This window comes from Microcebus murinus, chromosome 22 (genome assembly GCF_040939455.1).
Source record: "Microcebus murinus isolate Inina chromosome 22, M.murinus_Inina_mat1.0, whole genome shotgun sequence".
In the NCBI taxonomy this organism is placed as follows: domain Eukaryota; kingdom Metazoa; phylum Chordata; class Mammalia; order Primates; family Cheirogaleidae; genus Microcebus; species Microcebus murinus.
Genome location: NC_134125.1, coordinates 5,037,760 through 5,064,911, shown reverse-complemented (window position 1 = coordinate 5,064,911; position 27,152 = coordinate 5,037,760). Strand labels below are relative to the sequence as shown.

At 44.7% G+C, this 27,152-nt stretch overlaps 2 protein-coding genes across 4 annotated transcripts; one reads left to right on the top strand and one right to left on the bottom strand.

The window, feature by feature from the left end:
- The first annotated feature begins 1,546 nt into the window (after positions 1-1,546).
- On the top strand, positions 1,547-16,401 carry DDX55 (DEAD-box helicase 55). Of its 3 annotated transcripts, none has more exons than XM_075996479.1 (14): positions 1,547-1,736; positions 4,137-4,187; positions 4,282-4,368; positions 4,875-4,966; positions 5,045-5,107; positions 5,933-6,082; positions 7,506-7,695; positions 8,589-8,671; positions 10,864-10,995; positions 11,901-11,993; positions 13,159-13,273; positions 13,685-13,913; positions 14,460-14,752; positions 15,646-16,401. In XM_075996479.1, the coding sequence occupies exons 1-14, from the start codon at positions 1,629-1,631 to the stop codon at positions 15,817-15,819; spliced, it is 1,860 nt and encodes a 619-aa protein (XP_075852594.1). In that variant the 5' UTR covers positions 1,547-1,628; the 3' UTR covers positions 15,820-16,401. The 3 variants fall into 3 exon arrangements, with proteins under 3 accessions (XP_075852594.1, XP_075852595.1, XP_075852596.1); XM_075996480.1 differs by having other exon boundaries at positions 1,548-1,736; positions 13,745-13,913; XM_075996481.1 differs by having other exon boundaries at positions 1,720-1,736; positions 4,289-4,368.
- Positions 16,402-16,497: 96 nt separating this feature from the next.
- Positions 16,498-27,137, bottom strand: EIF2B1 (eukaryotic translation initiation factor 2B subunit alpha). The gene is made up of 9 exons (XM_075996482.1): positions 26,980-27,137; positions 26,070-26,171; positions 23,986-24,122; positions 23,758-23,874; positions 21,899-22,015; positions 20,963-21,027; positions 19,925-20,000; positions 18,171-18,296; positions 16,498-17,427 (listed from the first exon to the last, which is right to left on the bottom strand). Exons 1-9 carry the CDS (start codon positions 26,990-26,992, stop codon positions 17,263-17,265), a joined length of 918 nt encoding a protein of 305 aa, XP_075852597.1. The 5' UTR covers positions 26,993-27,137; the 3' UTR covers positions 16,498-17,262.
- Between the last annotated feature and the right edge of the window lie 15 nt (positions 27,138-27,152).

Sequence of the window (27,152 nt, the reverse complement as noted above, 5' to 3'; positions counted from 1 at the left end):
AACTCTCAGGACTCAGGCTTTTATCTCAATTTAGTTCCAGATGACTAGAGTCTGCATGAGTACTATTTATTCCCATTTATTCATCCTGCAAATATTTGAGTGACCACTGTGTGCTACAGTTATAGTCACTGGGATAAAGATAATAGAGAAAATACCCCATTACTGTTGGTTTATCTTTTAGTGAAGGATATGAATGTAATAAATTATATAGCATTAATGGTAAGTGCTAAGGAGAGAAATGAAGCAGGCTGGGGGTGTTAGTGATTAGGAAAGGAAGGCACCACCGAGAAGGTGACATTTCAAAAGTTGTGGATGTAAGGAGGGAGTGTAGGGATGAGGTGAAAACGTTCCCTTTTGCCTGTGAAGTTTGCTGAAAAATCAACCAACAAAAGGCAGATTAATGGGAGAAAAGGCATATAAGTTTATTTGATCATGGTTTTATATGACACTGGAACTTTCAGAATGAATACCGAAAAACACATGGAAAAGTACTCATTTTATGCTTAGGGTTCAATGAAGCATGGACACCTGTGTAGACACAAAAGGGTGTGATGTAATGCTAACAGACTGGGGAACCCCAGCAAGCCCTATTCAGATTCTTCTTGGCTCTCTGCATCATTTCTTCCTTCTGGGGTATGGGGCAGGATCCTTTCTGAAATGGGGAATGTATGACCTACAATCATAACAAGGTAGGTTAGATAATTTCTTTATGGCCAGTTTTTACACAGAAGGGCAGGGGAAAGTTACAGAGCAATATTTTTTAGGTTTTAATTGCTGGCTTTGGAGAAAAGGGGGTTCCAGTTTCTATGACCCTCTTTGGGTAAGAGGGATTCTAATTTCTATGGCTAGCCTTGGCATGAGGAGGGAGGCACAGGAGGGCAGGAAAGGGTCAGAGAGAAACTTTTGCTTCTGAGGCCTCCATTTTGGGGAATTACTTTCTGAGCCCCAACATGAGGATGCTCTGTTCATAGCTGGTGAGGCGGAGGGGATGTCCTCAGAACTCAGCCCATAATGAGTAGTCAATAAAAGCTTGCCGAATTAATTGTATGCGTGGACAAATGAATGTCCCAAGAGCCATTGTCAACACAGGAATGAGAAGACAGTGTTCTCGCTTAGGACCATAATTTCCTGGAGAGTAAACCAACATTTATTATGTGCCAGCCATTGGATCCCCACCATCAGCCCTATTTTGCATGTCTACTAAACTGCGACTCTCGGGCTGGGGCACATTTCTCTGCCCAGTCCAGCCAGCTCTGCTGTCCTTTGGCCTGGACGCGGTGTTGTGCTGCCACCTGCCTCCGACTGGCTGATAAAGTTGGGGAGCCGGGCCAGAATCCTTCCCGCCAAAATTCCTGCTTGGTGTGGAAAGGCGCCGGGAGCCAAAGAGGCTGCGCAGGGCGGGTGGAACTAGTCGGCCCGGCCTCCCGCCGCCCGCTTTCCCGCTCCCGCGGTCGACTTTTCTTCCCTCCAGCAGGGAGGGCGCCTTCCCAGCCCCCCGGAACTTTGCAGCTCCAGCGCGGTTTCCGGCCGGCAAGGGGAGCTGCCGGAGCGGAAGCGGAAGTGCTCGCTGGCCGGGCACTGGGAGCGTCCGGGCGGCGGCGGCTTCTCAGTCGGCGGAGTAGAGCGCAATGGAACACGTGACGGAGGGTTCCTGGGAGTCGCTGCCGGTGCCGCTGGACCCGCGGGTGCTGGGCGCGCTGCGGGAGCTGGGCTTCCCGTACATGACGCCGGTGCAGGTATCCGTCCCCAGGGCCCGTTGTGAAAGTGAGGCTGGGAGCGGGCCCGGCACCCGCTCGTCGTACGGGCCAGTAGGCGGTCGAACTAGGACTCGAGCCCTGGGGTTGTCATCCCTCCAGCGAGAACTGTGCCACGTCGCCAGGCTGCCCAGACTCCCGCGATGTGAAGCGGGATAGTGGCCCGGCGGCGGCGCACCCACGCCGGGATCTCGCCTCCACTGCACCCCACTCCGCCCTTGGGTGCTGGGGACTTAGTACCTGGTTCACATCCTGGCCCGCTCTAGCTGTGAGACCTCGGACAAATGACTTACCCTCTCTGTGCTTCATTTTCCTTCTCTGTGAAGCGATGAAAATAACATTATCTGTCTCGTAGGGTGGTTGTGTAGATGAAATAAAACAATGTCGGCACATTATAGGCGCTCAGTAATAAATGTTACCTATTGCTACTGTGTCACGAAGTGAAGCACCCTGACCCAGTTAATTCATTTCTTCAAGAAATATTTCTTGAGGACCTGCTATGTATCAGGTCCAATCTAGACCCTAGGCAGTGTTGGTACCTATTCCTGGGCTTATTTTCTAGTGGAGGAACTACAGAAAGAAGTAAAAGAATAAGATAATTTCAGCTGGTGGTGTTATAAAGGAACAAAACAGACTCATGTGGTAGTGTGTTAGGGGAGGCCTCTCTAAGGAGCTGTCATTGAGCTGAGACCCGAGTGATCAAGAAGGACTGGCGTGATTGGGGGCAGATGATACCAGCCTTGAGAAATGCCACTGCATCTGCCATGGGGTTGTCTGGAAATGAGCTTTGAGCAACAGAAGGAAGACCTGTGTGGCATCAAGAGTAGCGTAAGAGCTGAGCAAGGCAGGGGTTGCACTATGCGGGGTCTTGTGGCAGCTTGGATTTTATTCTCAAGGTAGTGGGAAGCCATCTTATGTGGGATTGAAACGTGTAAGAAGGGAAGGGCTGTGATCTCTGTAGAGAATGGACTTTAAAGGGGTAAGAGGAGAAGGAGGCAGGTCAGTTTGGAGGCTGTTGTGAGGTGAGAGATGGTGGTGGGGTGGAAGCAGTGGACATCGAGAAATCAGATTTGGGGTAGTGTTACAGTTGCTGAGAGACTGGAAGTGGGGGAAGGTTATGAAAGAGGAATCAAGAGGGACCTGAAGGTTTTGTTCTTAGTAACTGGGTGTTTAGTGTTACCATTTCCTGAGATGAGGAAGTCTGGGAGGGGTAACAGGTTTCAGAGGGAAAACCCAGTGTTCTGTTTTAAACTGTTGAGTTGGAGATGTCCATAAGATTGCCAGGAAGGATGTGGAGCAAGCAGGCAGGGCTGCTGAGAAAGACTGGGGGTGTTGTGTGCCATGCCTTGGGAACTTAGTGCAAACAAGACCCAGGCTCTGCCGTCGGAGTTCACTGCTTAGAGCTCTCCCTCTGCTACCGTGGTCACCAGACACACATGGCTATTGAGCATGTGAAATACAGTTGGTCCAAATTCAGATGTACTCTAGTTATAAAATAGTACACTGGATTTTGAAGAGTTCATACGGGAAAAGAATAGAAAATAGCTCCTTAATTTTTATAATAGTATTGATTAAATTTTGGAGTGGCAATACTTTGGATGTATTGTATTAAAATTTATTTTACCCATTTCTTTTTACTTTTCTTACGGTGGCTATTAGAACATTTTAAATTACATACGTGGTTCATATTATGTTTCTATTGGACAGCAGTGGTCTAGAGCAGGGTCCCTAATCTGGCCACTTTTGACATTTGGGGCTGGGAAATTTTTTGTTGTGGGAGCTGTACTGGGCAATACAGGATGTAGCAACACCCCCGGAATCTACCCACCAGATGACAGCACCCCCCACCCTGGGTTTTGACAACCAAAAATGTCTCCAGACATTGCAATGTTCCCTGGGTCGTTAGGAGGTTAGAAATCACCCAGGTTGACAGCCACTCGTGTAGAGGCAGCTGGAAAGGGATGACATCTGCTGCGATGCGGGTGAGCTCAGGCTTTGGGGACCAAGAGCAACCTTGAGGCCAAGACCTGACACCAAATGGCCAGGCTTCTCAAAATCTGGAGGCACTGCACAACGCTTAAAATGACAGGGTTTATTTGAATCATTCTTCTGTGATACTAGAGCTAGAAAGGACCTTTAACCGCTTCCTGGTCCAGAGTGGAAAAGTAGGAGAGACGGGACTAGAATTCAGGACTCCCATCTCCCAGCTCAGGTTGCTGTCCCCACCACACTGTCAACTTGTAAGTGGTGCCTTGGTTTCTCTGAGTCCCCTTTGTGGTAGGGTCTGCTGTGACGTTAGCCACCCATTATGTGCCTAGGGGTTTTGGTCTCACCTGTGAGTTCATAGCATTCTTTAACCAGTGCTTTGCAATCTCTCTCTAGTCTGCAACCATCCCTCTCTTCATGAAAAACAAGGACGTCGCCGCAGAAGCGGTGAGTACCTTGTGTACATTAGCCTGTCCTCATGTTTTCCCTCAAATGAACTGTGAGAATAAAAAGCAAACCAAAACTTCCTCTCCCTTTGCAGGTCACAGGTAGTGGCAAAACACTTGCTTTTGTCATTCCCATTCTGGAAATCCTCTTGAGAAGGGAAGAAAAGTTAAAAAAGAGTCAGGTGAGGAATTGCAAAAGTGATTTCTTTTCACTTAGTCATCAGTCATTTCACAGTTGGGTAAGAAGCTAGTTAAAATCTTGAATAATTAAAAGGCAATCAACATCATTATTTGTGGATTCTATATTTGTAAATTTGCCTACTGTTTGAAATTTATAACCCCTAATTTGATGCTGGGGTGCTTTCATGGTCATTCGTGGATGTGGGCAGAGCTGCCTCTCATTTCAGCTGTCAGACTGTACACTGTGTCCTTTCTGTGGTGTATTTCCCCTAGGAGCAATGGTTCCATGTTTGCAGTGACTTTATAAAGCATAACTGCAGTGAATAATGACCAGTGACCTTAATTCAAAGTAGTTGATATATGCGATGACCAGATGCTGCTGCTAAAGTCCAGGAAGTGCTGTTTTTCTGGGCACTTTCCTCTGTGAGGTGGCAGGTGCAGGGCTCGTGTGTTCAGCTCTGGGAGTCCCTCGTGCAGCTAACCATGTCCGTTCCCTCCACGTGGGTAGGTTGGAGCCATAATCATCACCCCCACTCGAGAGCTGGCTGTTCAGATAGACGAGGTCCTGGCACATTTCACGAAGCACTTCCCACAGTTCAGGTGAATTGGATGGAGCATCGCTGTTAGCCATGGCTACTGTTTTGCCCAACTTGCTCAAAGACCTGTTTCTTGTTTTAGCCAGATTCTTTGGATCGGTGGCAGGAATCCTGGGGAAGATGTTGAGAGGTTTAAGCAACAAGGGTAAGTTTGCTTGCTTCCACTTCTTTCTTTGCTTGTTCTTGGCACTGAACCCAAGAGAAATTGTATGATTTAGCCCTACCTGTGAGTGTACGTGGGGAACAGATTGTGAGGAACTGGCCAGTAGGTGCCCTCAAAACTCATCTCCAGTTGGTAGTTACCTGGCTGGACTCTGGGCTCAGAATCGCCAGGTTTTGAGTTTTTTGAAAAGAAGATGGGATTCTAGATTTGTATGTGTAATTTCCTGAGTTTTAATCCGTTGGCATGTAATCTACATTTTAAAGAAATTTCTTACAGATCAGCCAGTCTGTGGGGCATCTGGCCCTCAGTCTCCCAGTTTGTGGCTCTCTAATTCTGTCAGCATTTCGTTTTATTATAGAGTTACCTGGGACCTAAAGTGGCTGAGTAACTTGCTGTAGGTCAGAGGTTGGCAAGCTTTTTCTGTCAAGGAGCAGATAGATGGTAAATATTTTAGGCTTTGTGGACCATGTGGTCTATGTCACAATTACTCAGCTGCTGCTGCAGTGTGAAGGCAGCGACAGACAGCACGTGAAGGGAGGGGCGTGGTTGTGTGCCAAGGAAACACTTGGCAGGCCAGGTTTGGACTGGGGGCGGAGTTTGCCCATCCGTCCTGGATCTTAGCCCGGAACCCAGACTCCTCCCCGTGGCCCGTGGTGTCTCTACCCTGCAGCACTCTCTGCCAGTCTCCTGGTCATCTTTCTCTTCACTGGGACTTAGATAACTTTTAGGGGTATGAAACCTGGTATTAACCATCACCAGTCTTCTCAAGATCCAGAGAGATGGTAGGCGTTAACTTTCTTTTCATAGCGGGAACATCATTGTGGCCACGCCAGGCCGCTTGGAGGACATGTTCCGCAGGAAGGCCGAAGGCTTGGATCTGGTCAGCTGTGTGCGCTCCCTGGATGTCCTGGTGTTGGATGAAGCAGACAGACTTCTGGACATGGGATTTGAGGCAAGGTAACCGGATTTTGGACTTCACTGGCATTGGGTGGGTGGGTGATCTTGGTAGAAAAGGAGGTGAAATGGGATTCCGTTACCACTTCCTGACTAAGTGTTTCTGTTAACCACATTGGAGTTTCAAACCATTGGGTAGTTTGATCCTTTAGATTCTACCACACAAATTTAATTTTACTTTCTCTATCTTTGATATTCTTAAAATGCATTTTCCTTCATGGTTTTGTTTTGCCTTTATTGTTGTTGTCCTTAATAAATAGCTTTATTGGGATTCAATTTACATACCACACAATTCACCCATGTAAAGTCTTGGCCAGGCCGGGCGCGGTGACTCACGCCTGTAATCCTAGCACTCTGGGAGGCCGAGGTGGGTGGATTGCTCAAGGTCAGGAGTTCGAAAGCAGCCTGAGCGAGACCCCGTCTCTACTAAAAATAGAAAGAAACTAATTGACCAACTAAAAAATAGATATACAAAAAATTAGCCGGGCATGGTATCGCATGCCTTGTAGTCCCAGCTACTCGGGAGGCTGAGGCAGAAGGATTGCTTCAGCCCAGGAGATTGAGGTTGCTGTGAGCTAGGCTGACACCACGGCACTCACTCCAGCCTGGGCAACAAAGTGAGACTCTGTCTCAAAAAAAAATAAAATAAAATAAAGACTTGGCCAGCTGTGGTGGCTCACACCTGCAGTCCCAACACTTTGGGAGGCTGAGGTGGGAGGATCACTTGAGCCCAGGAGTTCAAGGCTGCAGTCAGCTATAATCGGGTCATTGTACTCCAGCCTGGCAATAGAGTGAGACCCCATCTCTTAAAAAAAAAATCTATATTCAGTGGTTTTTAGTCTCAAAATGTTTTGTCTTAATTTCACTCTCTTCTTTTAATTGTACCCCACTGTAAAGGTATAAATTTATGTTCACATTGGAGAAACCTAGGAAAAATGAAAGTATGAAGAAGAAACAAAAATCACCCATAACCTCACTTTCTAGTAATATCAGCTGGAAATTTATTTTTTTTTAATTTGAGACAGAGTCTCACTGTGTCGTCCTGGCTAGAGGGCAGTGGCATCATTACTGCTCACTGCAACCTCAAACTCTTGGGCTCAAGCAATCCTCCTGCCTCAGCCTCCTGAGTAGCTGGAACTATAGGCATGCACCACCACCATGCCCAGCTAATTTTTTCCATTTTTGGTAGAGATGGTGTCTCGCTCTTGCTCAGCTCAGCCTCAAACTCCTGACCTGAAGCTATCCTCCAGCCTCGGCTTCCCAGACAGAGTGCTAGGATTACAGGCGTGAGCCACTGCACCCAGCCTATTGTAAATATTTTGGTGACTTCTTTTTCAGTCTTTTTAAATCCCTGTTAGTATGATGAGGCACTATTTGTTCATTGTGCTGGTAAGTGAAGGGTTAAGTATGAGCCTTCTTTTTTCAGCATAAACACCATCCTGGAGTTTTTGCCAAAGCAGAGGCGAACGGGCCTTTTCTCTGCCACTCAGACGCAGGAGGTGGAGAACCTGGTGAGAGCAGGCCTCCGGAACCCCGTCCGGGTCTCAGTGAAGGAGAAGGGTGTGGCAGCCAGCAGCACCCAGAAGACCCCGTCCCGCCTGGAGAACTACTACATGGTGCGCACCTGGGCTTGCTTCTTGCTCAGTCCTGTGGTTCAGTAGTCATGGCACGTGCTCTCGGGATTCACTTGCAGTTTATAGGAAAGTGAAGTTATGTAATGAGATCCTGTGGGACATTTAAAAAGCATTTGAGGACAGCAGCCTCAGGAGGCTGAGGCAGGAGGATTGCTTGAGCCCAGGAGTTTGAGGTTGCTGTGAGTGAGCTAGGCAGATGCCACAGCACTCTAGCCTGGGCAGCAGAGCAAGACTCTGTCTCAAAAAACCCAAACCAAAACAAAAAAAAATGTTGGTTTTGGTAAAAATAGGGGGAATGCATTCAGGTGAATTTAATGGCACCAGTTTGGGACTTTGCATGGAGCACTTGATTGCATTTTTAAGAGAAACAGTGGGGTCTGTCTCCATGGCAGTCTTTCAGATAATTATGTACATTCCTTTCTGGAAATCTCTATTCACCTTACAGCAGTGACTTCTGAACTTAGCATCAGAATCTCTGGGGGAACTCGTAAACAATGTAGATTCTTAGGTCCAATCCCAGACCTACTGAATAAGACTCTGTATGCTGTGCCCAAGAGTCTGCAATGTAAAAATCTGCCTTGGAGATGGTGTTATAGCTGGCATGTGTATTGGGATTGGGATTTGGAAACTGTTGCATTAGGTGACTATATTTCTCTGAGTTCTATCATTTTGTGACTTAAAAACTGTTACAGATGGCAGCACATATTAACATTTATTCTGAGCTAGGTAGATTGATTAACATTCTGACTAAAGTCTGTCCTATTCATGGAAAAAATTAGATTCTTTAAATTTAAGACCGAAACTAAAAATAGCCATGGAGATTATCGTTGCTAATAAATGTTTTTATTTTAGTACTTTCCCTTTTCATTTTGTAGGTATGCAAGGCAGATGAGAAATTTAATCAGCTGGTACATTTCCTTCGCAATCATAAGCAGGAAAAGCACCTGGTCTTTTTCAGGTAATCCTGTGCTCTCTGGTATGGGAGTTGGGTTCATCCACACCCAGAACGCGCAGGTTCGTGTGGCCCTTGGGTTTTGGATTCTGTCTAGGATGGTTGTCTCATGAATGCTTTTGGTTGCAAGTAACTGAAAACCTAACTTCTGTGGCTCAAACAGGAAGGGTTTGTTTTCCTCCTATAAAAAGAAGTCCAGGCCAGGCGCAGTGGCTCACGCCTGTAATCCTAGCACTCTGGGAGACCGAGGCGGGCGGATCACTCAAGGTCAGGAGTTTGAAACCAACCTGAACAAGAGCGAGACCCTGTCTCTACTATAAATAGAAAGAAATTAATTGGCCAACTAAAAAAATATATATATATATAAATTAGCTGGGCGTGGTGGCGCATGCCTGTAGTCCCAGCTACTTGTGAGTCTGAGGCAGGAGGATCGCTTGAGCCCAGGAGTTTGAGGTTGCTGTGAGCTAGGCTGATGCCACGGCATTCTAGCCTGAGCAAAAGAGTGAGACTCTTATCTCGAAAAAAAAAAAAAAGTCCAAAGGTAGGCAGTTTCTGACATTGGTTTAATGTGTTAGTAACTTCATAGTCAATGTTTATGTGCTTGTCTTGGTCCTTTCCCTCCTATATGTCACCTCATGGTTTTCAGGTGTCCACTGTAACACCTTGTCCTGTGTGCACTGAGGGTAGGTGGAAGAGGAAAAGCAGAGAGGGTAGAAGGCAGTGTTAGCTATAGCTGACTTCAGCTGTGAATTCATCTTAGAGCCCAAAAGTGGGTCACACACAACCCTCACTTCAGGAGCGGCAGAGAAGATGAGTGTAGCTTCCCTGCCTGTGGAGAGGCAGGCGAAGGAAGGAGTGTTCGGGAATGGCATCTGATCAGCCACCCACGGAGTCTGCCACAGTGGGGTTTTGTCTTGTGCTCGGAAGGCAAGATAGGAACAGATGTGTATTCTTTGGGCTAGTGGTTTGTTTTTTGTTCCTTCTCCACATATGAAATTGTTGATCTTTGGCAATACCAAGAGAATTTTATGTTTCTTTTCTGTCATTCTACAAACAAAATACATTGTCTGTATTGACTGACCCACAGTACACACACACACACACACACACACACACACACACACACAAATAAAACAAAGGTTTCACAAAATTGTGCACTCTACTAGGGATGCATTCAGAAATGCTGATTGAGACCCACCAAGTTGCTTTCAGGATCTGTGGGTTGTGACCCTTAGCGTGTGATACACCACTTTATTACATGCTCATGTGGCTGGTGGCAGAAAACAATGACGAATCCGGTAGCAGTCACTTAGCATAGGTGGAGGTGTTTAAGTAGACGAGAGTTAGTCCACCTTGGAATCCTGCAGCTGGAATAGCGGGAGGAATAGCAGAGAGGGAGCCTGCCACTTGGCTCCTTGCCTCTGGTAAAGAAAGCCTTAGTTCCCTTATCTGCAAAAGGACGGGAAGTCACTTTGGAATTCTTCTGAGTAAGGAAAAAGGGGTTCTGGGTGAACTTTACTGGAAGGTTGCTGGGTAAGGAGCTCACAGACCTAAAGGGAAAGTTGAGTGCGCAGCCCCCAGGGGGGACAGGATCCGGGGTGCCCCGGAGAGTTCCTTGGCAGGAGTTCCCGGGCCATCTCGTTACGCCACATCCTCTTTGGGATGACCCTGCTCTAGCCCCCTTTTGTCCTTGGGTGTTAGTCCCAAGTCCCAAATATCTGGGAGAAGGGATCTCAGTGATCTAACATGGGTTTTTTGCCGAGCCCTTGGAAATCCTGCTAATTAGGGAAGTAGTAGTTCCCCAAAGGAAAAGCAGGAGTGTTGTAAGATTTTATAAGACTGTTGGTGTCTAAGATTTCATTGTTTTGTTCTCAATGACTCCTTCAGTTTAGTTCCTTTCTCAGGGGCCCAGGGAGAGTCCACTTGGTAGAACATCTTTAGACAGTAGAATATATCCTTGGTGTTTAACTCATGTTTGAGGGATTTTGTCAAAAGATTGACCTTTCTTTGGCTGAGAGGATTTCAAATCTGGAGCTTAGTGGTGGATGATAGTCACAGCCATTCCCCTCTTCATTCCCCTAAGGAGGGGTTCATAATTAGGTCACGTCTGCTGCACCTGTCATTCACTGCTTTGCTCCCCCTAATTGTAGAAGGACCAAGATGGCCAATGACACTAAGGCCTCTGTCCCTTCTCACAGCACCTGTGCCTGTGTGGAGTACTATGGGAAGGCTCTGGAAGCCCTGGTGAAGGGTGTGAAGATTATGTGCATTCACGGAAAGATGAAATATAAGCGCAATAAGATCTTCATGGAGTTCCGCAAATTGCAGAGGTAGGTTGGCTTTGTTGGAGATAGCAGACCTCCAGCTGCACTACACTTTTTCAGGTCCCCAAACTCACCCTGTTCCCCCTTGTACCATATCTCTCCACATGTGTTGTCTTTCCTGTCTGGGACCCTCTTCCTTCTCTGACCTGCTTATTGCATCTTATTGGTATAAACACCTGGAGCACCCTTTCCTCAGCTCTGACCCGCTTTATGCTTTGCTGTGTTGCTGCCTTAGTTGTGGGGCCTCCCTGTTGGATTGTAGCCTCCGTGAAGGCAGGAGTCTTGGGTATCCTGTTCCCTTCTGCGTCTCCCTGCACCTGGCCCAGTGGAGGGTTGTGATAACTATTTGTCAGTTGGATGATTGAGCCAAAAGAAGCAATCTGTTAGTCTTGTCGGGATGGAAACTGTCTGTCTGTTGTCAGGCTTGTGACTACACCGCAGGGAACTTGTGGTCTCTTAGGTGGCCATAACTTGTTTCTCTTTGTACATAGAAATAGTAATTTTCTATTTTTCTTAATCATTGAGCATCCTGGCTATCTTAAATGTACTTTTGGCTGGGCACAGTGGCTCATGCCTGCAATCCTAGCACTTTGAGAGGCTGAGGTGGGAGAATCACTTGAGGCCAGGAGTTCAGGACCTGCATGGGCAATATAGTGAGACCCCATCTTTACAAAATATTAAAAAATTAGCCGGGCATGGTGGTGTGGGCCTGTAGTCCCAGCTAACTCAGGAGGTGGAGGCAGGAGGATTGCTTGAGCCCAAGAGTTTGAGACTACAGTGAGCTGTGATGACGCCACTGGACTCTAGCCCCAGTCACAGAGCAAAACCCTATCTCAACAATAACAAAAAAAGACTGATGGTGATGAAGACTGTGACCTCCTTACTCAGAATGCTATTTTCTCATTTTCTAGTGGGATTTTAGTGTGCACGGATGTGATGGCCCGGGGGATAGATATTCCTGAAGTAAACTGGGTTTTGCAGTACGACCCTCCCAGCAATGCAAGGTACAGTGTGGTAGGCTGCTGCTACCCTTTCTCTGTCTAGGAATGTAGCTTAACGAGATGGGGATTCTGAGAAGTTAAACATGTGTTGTTCATCAGAACATTATTTTAGCTACTTGGGAGGCTGAGGTGAGAGGATTGCTTAAGGCCAGGAGTTTAAGACCAGCCTGGGAAATATAGTGAGACCCTGTCTCTAAAAAAATTAAAAAGTTAGCTAGGCATGGCTGCAGTGAGCTGTGATCACACCCACTGTACTCCAGCCTGGGTGACAGAGTGAGATCTTGTCTCTTTAAAAATAGCAAAAATAGGCCGGGCGCGGTGGCTCACGCCTGTAATCCTAGCACTCTGGGAGGCCGAGGCGGGCGGATTGCTCAAGGTCAGGAGTTCAAAACCAGCCTGAGCGAGACCCCGTCTCTACCATAAAAATAGAAAGAAATTAATTGGCCAACTAATATATATAATATAAAAATCAGCCGGGCATGGTGGCTTGTGCCTGTAGTCCCAGCTACTCGGGAGGCTGAGGCAGGAGGATCGCTTGAGCCCAGGAGTTTGAGGTTGCTGTGAGCTAGGCTGATGCCACGGCACTCACTCTAGCCTAGGCAAGAAAGCGAGACTCTGTCTCAAAAAAAAAAAAAAAAATAGCAAAAATAGCCAAATGAGTGAATAACCCACTCATTTCCCTGGGTTATTCCCTGGGTGAAAGTGATACGAGATTATAGCAATTAAAGGCATTTTCAAATACTATAATTTCTTTCAGAAATTACTGATAGAATGTTTAAATGAAAAAAGCAATACATAAAGCCATATATGCAAATTGTAATTTTCTCCAAAGTAAATATATGTTCCTAATATAAGCTTCCAAACATAGGAAAATGCCTATAAATATAAACCTCCAAATGAAAATAATGGTTACTGCTGAGATTATGGATCATTTTTAGTTTATTCTTTATAGTTTTGTTTCCCAAATTTTCTACTCTTACAGCATCTTATCTGTTTGCAAAGTCTGTTTAATTGCCAGCTATTCTGTTTCTCACACTGGTAGGTGGCCAAGTCCACACTGAGCTGTGGTGTCTGGCATCTCCCCGTAGCATTTGAGCCGCGTGGCTGGAGCCTGAGCTGTGCTCAGCGTCTTCACCTGGCCACCTGTTCCCATCCTGTGTCCTCACAGTGCCTTCGTGCATCGCTGTGGCCGCACAGCCCGCATTGGCCACAGTGGCAGCGCTCTGGTGTTCCTCCTGCCCATGGAAGAGTCGTACATCAATTTCCTTGCAATTAACCAGAAAGTAAGCTGTCTTCCCTTTTTACGTAGAACACCCAGTGACAAGGGAGCTGCAGAGTTCTCTGGCATATGGTCAGAAACTTAGATTGAGGATTGCAGACTCACAGGGGCTGGGCTGGTGCTGTCAGTGCAGGACCCTGGCAGGCCTTAAGGCAGCGGGGGCAGCTCAGTCTTGTAGTGACTGAGTCTCTTATGGGCTTGTAGCTACTGCTGGGCCCCAGGCAAAGGTTCTACTTGAGAAGATGGACCCAGTGTTGCCATACTTTCTTATCAGGAAGATTTATCATGCGAAATCTTCTGTTTAAATTTTCTTTTAGAAATTTAAAATACTTTTTGGACCAGGTAAAATAGTTGGGTTGGATTTGGGCTCCAGACTTCTGATCTAAGATTAAAATGAACTGTTTTGCTTTTCAAGATGGGGGAGCATTGGGGTGAGGTGATGCCAGCTAGAGTTGAGAATGTGGTCTCTGTGCAGTGTCCCCTGCAGGAGATGAAGCTCCAGAAAAACACAGCTGACCTTCTACCAAAGCTCAAGTCCATGGCCCTGGCTGACAGAGCTGTGTTTGAAAAGGGCATGAAAGCTTTTGTGTCCTACATCCAGGCTTATGCAAAGCATGAATGCAACCTCATTTTCAGATTAAAGGGTAAGTTGTACTTTTTCTTCATATAATTGTATCTTTATCTTAATTACCTGATGCTCTTTCAAAGATGAAGTTGCCTTGTCTTATGAAAATGTTAGGCATTAATATTTTCTAAACATTCAAAAGGGAGTGTTTCTAGACTTTGAGTAGACACAGGATAAACCAGCCACTGGCTGCTGAATATTCCCTTTTACCTTCTAAACATGTTATTATTTTAATTCTAATTAAAGTGAATCCATTGATTCTTTTTGTAGAAAAATTATATTGTAAGGCTTAGTGTGGAGGCTCACACCTGTAATCCCAGCACATTGGGAGGCCAAGGAAGGAAGATCACCTGAGGTCAGGAGTTTGAGACCATCCTGGGCAACATAGCAAGACCCCATCTTTAAAGAAAATTAAAAAATTAGCCTGGTGTGGTGGTGCACACCTGTAGTTCTAGCTACTCGGGAGGCTGAGGCAGGAGGATGGCTTGAGCCCAGAAGTTGGAGGCTGTGGTGAGCTATGATCACACCATTCCCCCTGCTAACTCTTAAGTTTTGATTTGATTAGACCTTGATCTCGCCAGTCTTGCTCGAGGCTTTGCCCTATTGAGGATGCCTAAGATGCCAGAGCTGAGAGGAAAGCAGTTTCCAGACTTCGTGCCTGTGGATGTTAATACAGACACTATTCCATTTAAAGATAAAATTAGAGAAAAGCAGAGGCAGAAACTACTGGAGCAACAAAGAAAAGAGAAAACAGAAAATGAAGGGAGAAGAAAATTCATAAAAAATAAAGCATGGTCAAAACAGAAGGCCAAAAAAGAAAAGAAGAAAAAAATGAATGAGAAAAGGAAAAGAGAAGAGGTGAAGTTTGCAATTTTCTTTATTACTTACATTTTAACTTGGAATTCTGAACACATATTATTGTAATAGAAATCTTCAAATAGGAATTGTGTGGGGTTCTCAGATTTCTTTATTACACTAGCAACAAGGGTGTGGAACTTGCTGTATTTGTGGGAGCTTACAGATCAGAGAGCTTGTAGTTCTTGATTAAAAATTGCTGGTTTTGGCCAGGCACGGCAGCTCATGCACAGGCCAAGGTGGGAGGGTCAGTGCTAGGAGTCTGATATCCAGCCTGAGCAACATAGCAAGACCCCACTGCTACTAAAAAAAAAAAAAAAAATTAGTGGGGCATGGTGTATGTGGCTGTAGTCCCAACTGTGTGGGAGCCTAAGGAGGGACAGTCATTTGAGCCCAGGAGTTCAAGGTTACGATGAGCTGTAATTGTGCCACTACTGTCAAGCCTGGGCAACAGATTCTCTGCCTCATTTAAAAAAAAAAAAAAAAAAAAAATTGGCCAGGCGCAGTGGCTCATGCCTGTAATCCTAGCACTCTGGGTGGCTGAGGCGGGCGGATTGCTCGAGGTCAGGAGTTTGAAACTAGCCTGAGCAAGAGCGAGACCCCATCTCTATTATAAATAAAAAGAAATTAATTGGCCAACTAACATATATAGAAAAAAAGTTAGCCGGGCGTGGTGGCGCATGCCTGTAGTCCCAGCTACTCGGGAGGCTGAGGCAGGAGGATTGCTTGAGCCCAGGAGTTTGAGGTTGCTGTGAGCTAGGCTGACGCCATGGCACTCTAGCCTGGGCAACAAAGCGAGACTCTGTCTCAAAAAAAAAAAAAAAAAAAAATTGCTGATTTCACTAGAACACTGTTACTAAGACATTCAGTAGTTTGCTGGTTTCTTTTGCACTTAGGGTTCTGATATTGAAGATGAGGACATGGAGGAACTACTTAATGACACAAGGCTCTTGAAAAGGTTTAAAAAAGGCAAAATTACTGAAGAAGAATTTGAGAAGGGATTGTTTACAAGTGGCAAAACAATCAAGACAGCAGATTTAGGGGTCTCAGATTTGGAAGATGACAGCTGATGTCAGTGCCACAGATAAGGCCACCAGGGCACAGCTGGCCCCAGACTCGGCACGTTGCTCCCGTTTTGCCTTTACTGCCAGTCAGAACTGCAGGAGACGTCTGAGAAGAACCATTCCAGACCGGGGAAATGAGCGATCTCACACTCGTGAGTATTTTACTAAAAACATAGCAGTCTTGAAGAATTCTAACAGAAGAAAATGAAAAATTATTTAAGTATAAATAATGTGTCAATGTTTATCTTGATGGATCGCTTATAATTAAAGAGCTCATTTTTCCTGAGGTTATACTTATTTTTTTACACACAGATACTGAAATGTACTTGATTTTAGGCTTTTTAAAGTTCCTTAGTACTTTTAGGCACTGACCTCCCATGGTATCCCTGCCCACCCCAGGACTTCAGCTGCCATGTAATGCCTGCACAGAGCACTGCAGAGGTGGCTAACGTGCAGGGGTCTTCTAAGAATAGTCCCCGTACTGTTCACTGGTGAGTAGCTGAAAAACAGGAAGCAAGTGATTTTCTGCGAAAGAAAGTTACTATAATTTTTATGCCTTCTATTGAATAAACTGTGTAATCTTCTGATTGACTGCGTCTTAAGTGTGTGGATGTGGCTGCATAGTGTTGTCACTAAGATGGCCAATACATTTTAGGGGTCAGGTTGCAAATTGATGTAACACTGTTATCAAAAATCTTTCATATAATTTATTTGAAACGATGCTGAATTTGTTCCCAAGTGTAATTTTAAAAAGCTGTGTAGGTCCCAAACATTTTTAAAGTTAAGTTCACATCTTTTACAGAATTTCAGTTGACATGTTCTGGAAGGCGTCTCCATCAGTGCTGAGCCGTGCAGGATACCACTGCTGAATGCTGTTTCCGCCTTCCTCGTGTTCTCTCAGTACAGTTTTTACTCCGTTTGGCTTGATCCTGTTGGGACGTGTTCACCACTGGAAGCCAGATGCAAATTCAGCAGTTGCTGCTTGCCATTCTCGTAAGGCACCAGGTGTAACGTGTCCTGGCCAACCGGTAGCCATTTATTGCAGAGGGCGTGGCTGTAGTTAGGAACACCTGCTTTTTGTCCTGTATTTCTTTCATGGATGCTTTTGGCAAATCAGTCTGGAGTGCAGGGCAGGATGAAGGGAGGTGGACTGGGGCACACCTTTCATTGGTTAAGTAGCCAATAATCTAGCTTGTATTTTTAGAAACTGAAAATGGAAGTTTCTGGAAACCGTAAGTACAATTTAGGTTGGGTTATAAAACCACAGACACATTTCAGATAGGACTGAAATAAGTAAGAAAGATTCTCCAAGATTTATGATTTTAAAGCCTTAGTCCATAAATCTTCACAAAAAACAATTCAGTTTTGGCCTGGCTCATTGGAGGTCATGTGGCCACTCACCCTGCCTCAACTACATTAGCTGTACATTGGCAGGAAAGGACCCAGTGGTTATAGATAGAGCTTGATGAGTTCGTCACTGACTGCCGAGGGGGTTAGCACGCCCAGGTCTGTAAACAGCAGGGTGATTAGGGAAGGGGCGGTGTAGTCGACCCACGGATGCTCCTCTTTGAGATCTTGTCCAGTCTGCACAGACTTGAGAGTATCTGCCTTATACTGAGGAGATAAGAACCACACGTTAGCCTGCCCCGAATCTTCCTGGCTCTGAACCAGTGAGGCTTTGGCTTGAGCAGTCAGTGTGCTACTGCCTGCAACTGCTCTCTAAAAACAGGGGAAACTAATTGTGTAGCACGCTGGAGGGGAGGGCAGGGTCACGCCCCAAGCCATATCATGGTGGCCACCTGCCAAGAGCTATAGTGTAACAAAAAGCCTAAGTCACACGTCCCTTCATTCACGTGTGCCAGATTAACTTCTCCAGACTTCTCAAGGTAACAAGTTAGAGTCTGCTTACAAAGTACTTGCTACGTGCCAGGCTCTGTACTAAGCCCTTCCTTGGATTATCTCAGAATCCTCACAACCCTATCAGATGCCACTATTCCTTTGCACAGGTAAGGAAACAAACTCAGAGGTTACAATGAGGGGACTTGTGCAAAGTCACACGGTTTGTAAGTGTTGTGAAGATGGGATTGAGCCCAGACAGTGGATTCCAAAGCTGGGACCCAGCCACCAGCTTCCCGCCTCCTTTCAGCCCACATAGTGGTGCTTGAGAGAATGAGAGACTGAAAGACGGACATTCTGGGGCAAATGTATTTGTCTAACCACCAACTTACCTTTGTATCCCAAATGTTGGGGGAAAAGCACTGGGAAGTAAAAAATTTACTGGAACATTCCTAGCACAGCAGTTTTTCAAAGCTTTCAGTTTAGACTTCAGTATCCCTTCAAATATGTAAAACTCTTGCCTTAAACTTATCTGGGACGTCTTGCTGGTTTAGTGGAAAGAGCCGTACAAACTTGAAACTTTCTGCAACCACATAAAAAGGCTTGTTTTGTGCTTTGGCACACACAGCCATCTGGTTGGTTCCAATCTGGGAAGTCAGAGAAAATGGAGAATGATGAGCTCTTCAGCACATTTCAAGTAGAAACAACAGAAAGCGTATGAACATAATATGTGTAATTCTGGCTTTGGAGTCAAAGAGGATCTTTTTAAAAAGAAGACAATAGACATTTCTCTAAGGATATACAAATGGCCACTAGGCATGTGAAAAGATGCTCAACATCATTAGTCATTAAGGCACTGTAAATCAGAACCATAGTGAGATACCACTTCACACCTGCTAGGACAGCTATAATTAAAAAAATAGAAGATAAGTGTTGGCAAGAATGTAGAGAAATTGGAACCCTTCTGCATTGTTGGTAGGAATGTAAAATGGTACACCTACTGTGGAAATTCCTTAAAAAGCTAAACATACAGTTACTACGTAACTCAGCAATTCTACTCCTCAGTATATAAACCCAAAGGAATTGAAAACAGATACTCAGAAACTTGTACACCAATGTTCATAGCATTATTTACAATAGCCAGAAGGTAGAGACAAGCCAAGTATCCATCAACAGATGAGTGGATAAACAAAATGTGACAAATCTGTACGATGTAATATTATTCAACCATGAAAAGAAGTAAAGTTCTGACATGTGCTACAACCTGGGTAAACCTTGAAAAGATCATGCTAAGTGAAATAAGTCAAACTCAAAAAGACAAATATTATATTATTCCACTTATTTGAAGTACCTAGAATAGGCAAAATCAGAGACAGAAAGTAAAACAGAGGTTACTGGGGATGGGAGAGGGAGAATTAGTGTTTAATGGGTACAGAGTTTCTGTTTGGGAAGAAACTGAAAAGTTTTTAAAGCAGCCAGGCATGGTGGCTCACACCTGTAATCCCAGCTAACTGGGAGGCCGAGGTAGGATTTTTCCCTCAAGGCCAAGAGTTGAGACCAGCCTGGGGAACATAGCAAGATGCTGTCTCTACAAAAAATAAAAAAATTAACTGGGTGTGGTGGTGCACACCTGTAGTCCCAGCTATTTAGGAGGCTGAGGCGGGAGGATGGAGCCTGCAGTGAGCTATGATTGTGCCACTGCACTCCAGCCTGGGCAACAGAGTAAGACCTTGTCCCCAAAATAAATAAATAAATAAATAGATAGAAAAGTTTTCAAAACAGTGCTGATATAGCACAAAAATGCGGATGCATTTAATGCCACTGAAATGTACATGTAAAAATGGTTAAAATGGAAAATTTTTTTATATATATTTTACTATTAAAAAATACTAAAAAAACCTAAAGAGAAATTTCATGAAAACTTTCCAAGTTAAGCAATGGATAGAGAAATTGGAATAAAATATCATGTGGAGGTTGAATATGCTCAATTTAAATGAAAATAAAAAAACAGACAAATCCCAATTCCAATTAAAGCTCATTTTGTATAAATATAAATTATATTGTCTTAATTTATGATCAATCTTCAAAGAAGGAAATCTGGCCACTGCAGTGGCTCATGAGAATTGGTCAACAATTCAATTCCATGATGAAGTCCTAAAGCTAAGCAGGATTAGGAGAAGAATGAACCACAACACACAATCCTGTTGTGGCGTCCTAATTCAGCAAAACAACTCTAAGTCCTGAGCAAGGAACTGGGAAGAGCTGAGGCTCCTACCTTGTTAATAATTCCTCCGTTTTCGACAACTCCTTCAGCACCAACTATGACAAGATCTGCTTTCTCCATGATATAGCTAAGGAAATTAAAAGAAAGAGCTTTTCATGCTTGCTTTTCTTGGCTTGTTATTAGCACCACCGTCTATAAAGGTCACTATTCCATTTTCATCATGCTAAGTTCATCCCATTACTACCTTTTTTCAAAAGCACAGTTAAAGCATGAGATGATGATTGGCCCTTGGCATTGTTAATCAGGGACATTAAAACCCTTTTTGATCATGACAACACAATAAGGCACACTCCACACTGCCCCCTGGCATGTGTGCACACATAAGCGTGTAACTGAAGCAAGAATTTCATGACACGATACTCATCCTTACTAGTGTGGTATTCTGGAGTTTCTATTCTACTTCAATAAAAACAGAATGAAAATTTGAGGAGTTGATGTGAATTCAAGTTGGAACAAAGTGTTAGGTAATCTCTCTAGTAGGGTGAAAGGCAATTCACCTTTAAAGTGAGCAATTAGAATTCCTCAAAATGCCTACTCTTGAACACATTCCTAATTTCCTTCATCATCTAGTTTATGTTTTCTTCCAAAGAGATTGTTACTCCTGTTTTCTCCTGTGAAATACACTGGTAATCCCAGGAAGATGTGACCTTGGTTTAAGAAGAGAAGTTGCCAGGGTGAGACAAAGCAACCCAGTGTGCCACTGGGGACAACAGCCCAGGTCTTCAAGTGAGAGCACAGATTATCCTAAGTGCTGATCCTGACCGACCTTGGCATCTTGCTCGTAAAATGTACAAACACCTGGATCCATAAAACTCCCATTCTCCCCAACATCCTAGAGCCCTGTCTTTTGTGTACACTATCAAGACCTTACAGTGAGCCTGCTGCCTTAGAGCAGCTATTAAGAGGTGGGATGCTGCCCAGTGCAGTTTTATGAATGGGAGTCAAACCTTCAATCTGAAAATGCTGCTCCGAGCCAGCCCTGGGGCTGGGCAAGGGAAGGTAATGACGCTGAGGAAGACGGGCACTTACCCAACAGCAGCATCCAGCACCACGGTGACGGGGACGTTGAGGTGGCAGAGGGCATTGGCCATTTTCTTACTGAAGATGACATTTTGAGAGCATTAGAGAAAGTCCAAAAAGTCCCATAGTGATATATGATAAGTCACTTAATTTGGACAGTTATAAGTCATGTTAGCTTGAAACTCAGTTAATTGATTAAGGGGCAGATCCCAAGACTCTGGACTAAGGAAACAAGAATTTGGGTTCTTTAGAAAAATGTGTGTATTTTGGAAAACTGTACTCTTAGGGACTCTGGGTAAGAGGTATAACTTCAGGAAAAAGGAGAAAGTTTTTTACCTTCTGGAGAGATGGAGACATGAATTACCTATTCCTTTTTTTTTTTTTTTTAAGTTTTATTATGTTTTTTAGAGACAAGATCATACTCTATCACCCCGGCTGGAGTGCAGTGGCCCTATCATAGCTCACTGCAGCCTTGAACTGCTGGGCTCAAGTGATCCTCCTGCCTCAGCCTCTCATGTAGATGGGACTACAGGCACTTGCCACCACACTGGGCTAATTTTTAAACATTTTAGAGACAAGGTCTTGCTATGTTGCCTGGGCTGATCTTGAACTCCTGACCTAAAGTGATCCTCCTGCCTCAGCCTCCTGAGTTGCTGGGACTACAGGCATGAGCCTCTGTGTCCAATCACCTATTCCTGATAAATACTTTTCATCAACATAATCCCTTGCTGTTCCTCTGATTAACCCCCCCAGATTTTACACCATGACCTACTGTAAATCTACAGCAATTCCTCTCCCAGGGGCAGGCACAGGCACAATCAAAGGCAGTGCTGACGCTGACAAATTGGAGGGGAGAGGGCACGCTCTGGTTCCTGTTATGATGGACTCTCAGCCTCAGTTTGCTGTTCAGAATGACTGCTGGCACAAAACTGAACAGAAATATACTTGCCCTGATAAATCAGGCCGTGACTCCGTGATGTATACACTGAATCGCTTCTTGGCTGCCACGGCTGCTTCTAGGACTCTCAGGACCACTCTGGAGTAGGCGTGAGTCAATATTTTCTGTGGATGGAGAAAACTTGTCAAAGAGGCTGACTCCCCCTGGTGATCACCTATACTGTCTACACCGTAATGCATGTTCCTAGCATCTTAAGTTTCTCCATGTGCTTCCTTACAAATCCACTATTAAATAATCAGAAAGGAGACTTGATAGTACACTGGGTTTCCAGCCCATTTACAAGCTGAGAGAGTTTCTGCCAGAGGACTACAGCATGGGTCTTGCTTCCCACAGCAGATGTAGAGACGGTTTACTTTACGAGACATAAAAGCCTGGATATCAGAAGGTACCATGAGGTTATTTTGGGTTGGTTTCCCTATTTCTAAGGTTTTCACACTTGGGCTTACAAGCATAAATCCCTGCAGTAGATTAGGTGGGGCTAGCAGCAAAGTGAAAAGTCTAGGGAGAGCCAGGACTCCATAGCTCCGTCAAGTGGCTGTTGTTCACGTGGTCATCATCATGTGGACCTACTGCTGCCAGACCATCTGATTTTTTCCAGAGGGGCCGAAAATGCAATATTGAAATATTGGCAAACTAGTTTTAAAAAATTTATAAGCACCGTTTGGGGTAAACACAACCTGTGTGTGGCATGGATACAATTTGCAGACACTTATATGTAACTTCTGTTCTGTGGAAGAGTGCAAAGGATCTTGTAATGCAAGATGGTAAACAAAGCTCTCTAGCTCCTTTCTGGGCCTCACCTGAGAGTTTGTTAGAAATGCAGAGTCTCATGCCTTGCCCTAGACCTGCTGAGCCCAGATCTGCATTTAATAAGACCCCCAGGTGATGATTCATCTGCATATTCAGTTTTGAGCAGCTCTGCTCTAAATTTATTCTCAGTGCACTGAAGGTGATGTATGCACACATTACACCATACTAGAGGCAATGAAACTTGCAGATACCCACAGCACAGTGAGTCTGCAGAAAGAGGAGGCCTCAATCTTGCCTCCATTTGGCCAAAAAATGCTTTCTTTGCAACTGGCTTTTGTACAAGTTCCAGTCACATCAATTACATCATTTAATAACATACTTCAAAGGTTGGGACAAGATTTAAGAGTCAAATGCAAGTAAATAATTTTATGGTCAGTGGAGGCTTAGGTAGCAAAAGGATGTGGATGTATGCCGGTGGGAGAGACATTACAAAAGTTTTATTAGCCCTTTGCTGGGAGACTGGCTTAACCTGCAGCTCCTGTCTTTCCTCACTTATAAATACTTGGCAGCTTTGCATTTCTGTAATAGCATCTAAAATGAAGTTAAAAAGAAACTCTCTAGTGCCAACTTGCATCTGGAAGATGCTCAACATTAACCAGTGACAAGGGCTGTTCTGTGTTGATTTAACTTAGACTAATTTACTACATATAGAACCATAAAAATACTTCTTTAGTAAAACATCTTATAATAGAATCATCAAGAATCATCCATGCTGTCCCAGTGTCTTTCCCTGCGTGTTTGTGTTTACAATGACAACCATCTGTAATAACATCTACGTTTATACAGCACTTACCATGGGCCAAACATAGTGCTGAGCCCTTACACATACCATTTTATTTAATCCTCACAACAACCCTATAAGGTAGGTACTGTTATCACTCTTATTTAACAGATGAGAAAACTGCACAAAGAGTTAAATAACTTATCCAAGGCTACACAGTAAGTAAGTGGCAGAGCCAGGATTTTACCCTAGACAGTCTGACTCAAAGCCCTTGCTTCTATTAATAGTTACCACACACAATGGATATCTACTCACCGCCCCATCTTTGATGAAAGTATGGCACAGGTCTGCAATTTTACTTCTCGACAGTGATATTCTCCTGAGAAAAAGTTCTCCCCGCTCAATCATGATCTTTTTACATTTGGAGTAATCCTGGGAAGAAAAGAGCAAAATGAGAGGACAGGGACGATCCAGGTAAAGCTGAGAATATGTGTAGCCAAACAGAGAAGTGGAAAGGTAACCTGAGGGAGAGCAGGGGCTTACAGAGTATTCCAGGGACGTAAGGCTGATGAAGCGAAGGAAGAGCTCCCCGCCCGAGGACACGGCCACGGAGGAGTCCACGCCACACAGGGTCTCTATGGCACTGGTGAGGTTCGCTCTCAGGCCCTGGATTGTTTCCCCTGGAATGACCAAACGAGGAATGTGACGTTCATTTTGGTATCACAGACCCTAGCTAGGTCTGCGATTCATTCATTTAGCGAGTATTTACTGGGTGCATACTATATGTCAGGCACTATTCTAGATGCTAGGGATATATCAGTGAATAAAACAAGCCAGGCACTGTGCCTCACACCTGTAATCCCAGGTACTCAGGAGGCTGAGGTGGAAGGATTGCTTGAGGCCAGGAGTTTGAGACCAGCCTGAGCAACATAGCGAGACACATCTTTTGTGGGGAAAAAAGAAGATGGGTTCTGCTCTGATGGAGAGGAAGCACACAATAAGCAAGCACACAAATAAACAAGTGAAATACAGATATATGTAACGAAGACTAAAAAAAGCAGAGTGATATGCAATGTGGGGCTACTTGACAGGGATGGCCTCTTGGAGTGGGGGCCATTTAAACTGAAACCATCCAACAAGCCATGATTTTTGGGGAAAAAAAAGAAAATAAATAAAATAAACTGAAACCAGAATAAGAAAGGATCCAGCCACATAGCCAGTGGGAAGGGTGCCAGGTACTGATTATAACAATGCAAAGGCTCTGAGATGGGAATAAACCTGGCATGAGAAAAAAAGAGGCCAGCAGGACTGAAGCATACTTCAGTGAGGGATAGCATGGAAGGATATCAAGTAGCACCAGCAGATGAGGTCTGCAAGGCAGTGTAGGTGAGGCTAAGGTAAATGGATGTTACTGTAAGTACAGTGGGAAGACATGTCTCTAGGTCAACAGTTCAGATTAAAGAAGGCATTACTATTATTATTTTGCTTATACAAGATATCATGCTATGCCCAGATGCTTATTACATTTAGGATGCTGAATTAGTATGACATCACAATGAATAATATTAATGTCAGAATTTATTCTGGTATATTCTCTGTAGCATTTGCACAGAATCTGGTGCAAGGTGGAAGCCCAATAAACATCTGTAAAGCTGAACTATTGTTGTAATTTAAGCTTCCTGGCTAACTTGATATAAAATAGTCACTCTTGATTAAAAGTATATTTCAGGCCGGGCGCTGTGGCTCACGCCTGTAATCCTAGCTCTTGGGAGGCCAAGGCGGGCGGATTGCTCAAGGTCAGGAGTTCAAAACCAGCCTGAGCAAGAGCGAGACCCCGTCTCTACTATAAATAGAAAGAAATTAATTGGCCAACTGATATATATATAAAAAAAATTAGCCGGGCATGGTGGAGCATGCCTGTAGTCCCAGCTACCCGGGAGGCTGAGGCAGAAGGATCACTTGAGCCCAGGAGTTTGAGGTTGCTATGAGCTAGGCTGACGCCACGGCACTCACTCTAGCCTGGGCAACAAAGCGAGACTCTGTCTCAAAAAAAAAAAAAAAAAAAAAAAAAAAAAGGATATTTCATTTATGAAACGGAATCCTACTAATGATAACTTGAGGCTTCTCTCCAGATTAAAAGGCATGAAATGAAGGCAGAAGCTGAGCTTGGGGGTGCGTTATCGTATACAGGTAAACATCCATCTTTCACTTTCTACATTTTTTTTTTTTTTTTTTTTTGAGACAGAGTCTCACTTTGTTGTCCAGGCTAGAGTGAGTGCCGTGGTGTCAGCCTAGCTCACAGCAACCTCAAACTCCTGGGCTCAAGTGATCCTACTGTGTCAGCCTCCTGAGTAGCTGGGACTACAGGCATGTGCCACCATGTCCAGCTAATTTTTTCTATATATATTAGTTGGCCAATTAATTTATTTCTATTTATAGTAGAGACAGAGTCTCACTCTTGCCCAGGCTGGTTTCGAAATCCTTAGCTCGAGCAATCTGCTGGCCTTAGCCTCCCAGAGTGCTAGGATTACAGGTGTGAGCCACTGCGCCCGACCACTTTATACATTTTTAAGAGTCATTAGAAGACTTTCCTGAGGCCCAGAATATTCACACATGATCCTCTTTACCTTTATCTCTCTTCAAGAACTCCAACAAAGTCCGGATGGCGGCCACTGCTGAGGCCATGTCAGGATCTTCTTTTATCTGAGACTTAAAGTATTCAATTAACTCTGGGAAAAGAGAAGAAAGTGATTCATCAAATTCATTTAGCAGGATGCAAGGCCAGAGAGCTTATTAATGATTGTTGACCTTAACAAGCAAAATAATTTAAGAAATGTTTTCTTTTCAGGTTATTTGGTTTCAGGGACATGATAAACGTTGATAGGAATAGAGAAGACATCACTTTACTGTTTGCAAGTTCTCCTTATTTTGAAAAAGCTATTGGTGTGCAAGGCATAAAATTTAAGCGCTACTCAAAGATTAACAGTCGTTCTTCCTCCCTTCCTTGGACCTAAGTTCTGAGAGGATCCGAGTCAGCCAATTTTTCCTGCACCCCTCGAGACAGTCTATGCCAAGTATATTCACATACTCATATATGTACATATATGTAAATAAGAGTTCCACTCCCCCTTTATTCCTTTACATGAGAGATATTAGCTCGCCCTTGTTTTCACTTAATAAAACACTTTGATAACCATACTAGGTGAGCATATTAAGTATGCCTCATTCTTTTGATTTTGAGTAACAGATCCAACAGGGCAGGAATTCTACTTCACATAGGAGGAAATCAACATTGCGAAGGCCTTTTTGAGCGCTGGGAAGCAGTGTGAGTGTACAGGAAGGTGTCTACGGATACCACCCATCCCTGGATACAAGAGCAGCAAGGGGGGGTTAGTTATGACTAGAGGAATCGCATGCACACGAGTAGCCTGAACTTCGAAAACGACCTCTCCGGGAGCCCAGCTAGGGTGTGAGAGATAGGGGTAACCCTGCGTGGCTCCGCTGTAGGCCCAGCCGTCCCGCCTCACCCTGATTTACCCTTGTCGTCCATGGTGCCCCTCGGAATGCGGAGCCCGAGGGTCCCGGAGCCGCCCGCGCCGCTTCAGGTGGATCGGGCGACCGCGCCGGCTGCGAGCCACACAGATTGACAGAGCGCGGCGCGCCTCCGCACTCCACTTCCGGCGCTTTGGGGGCGGGGCCGTGGGTACGGC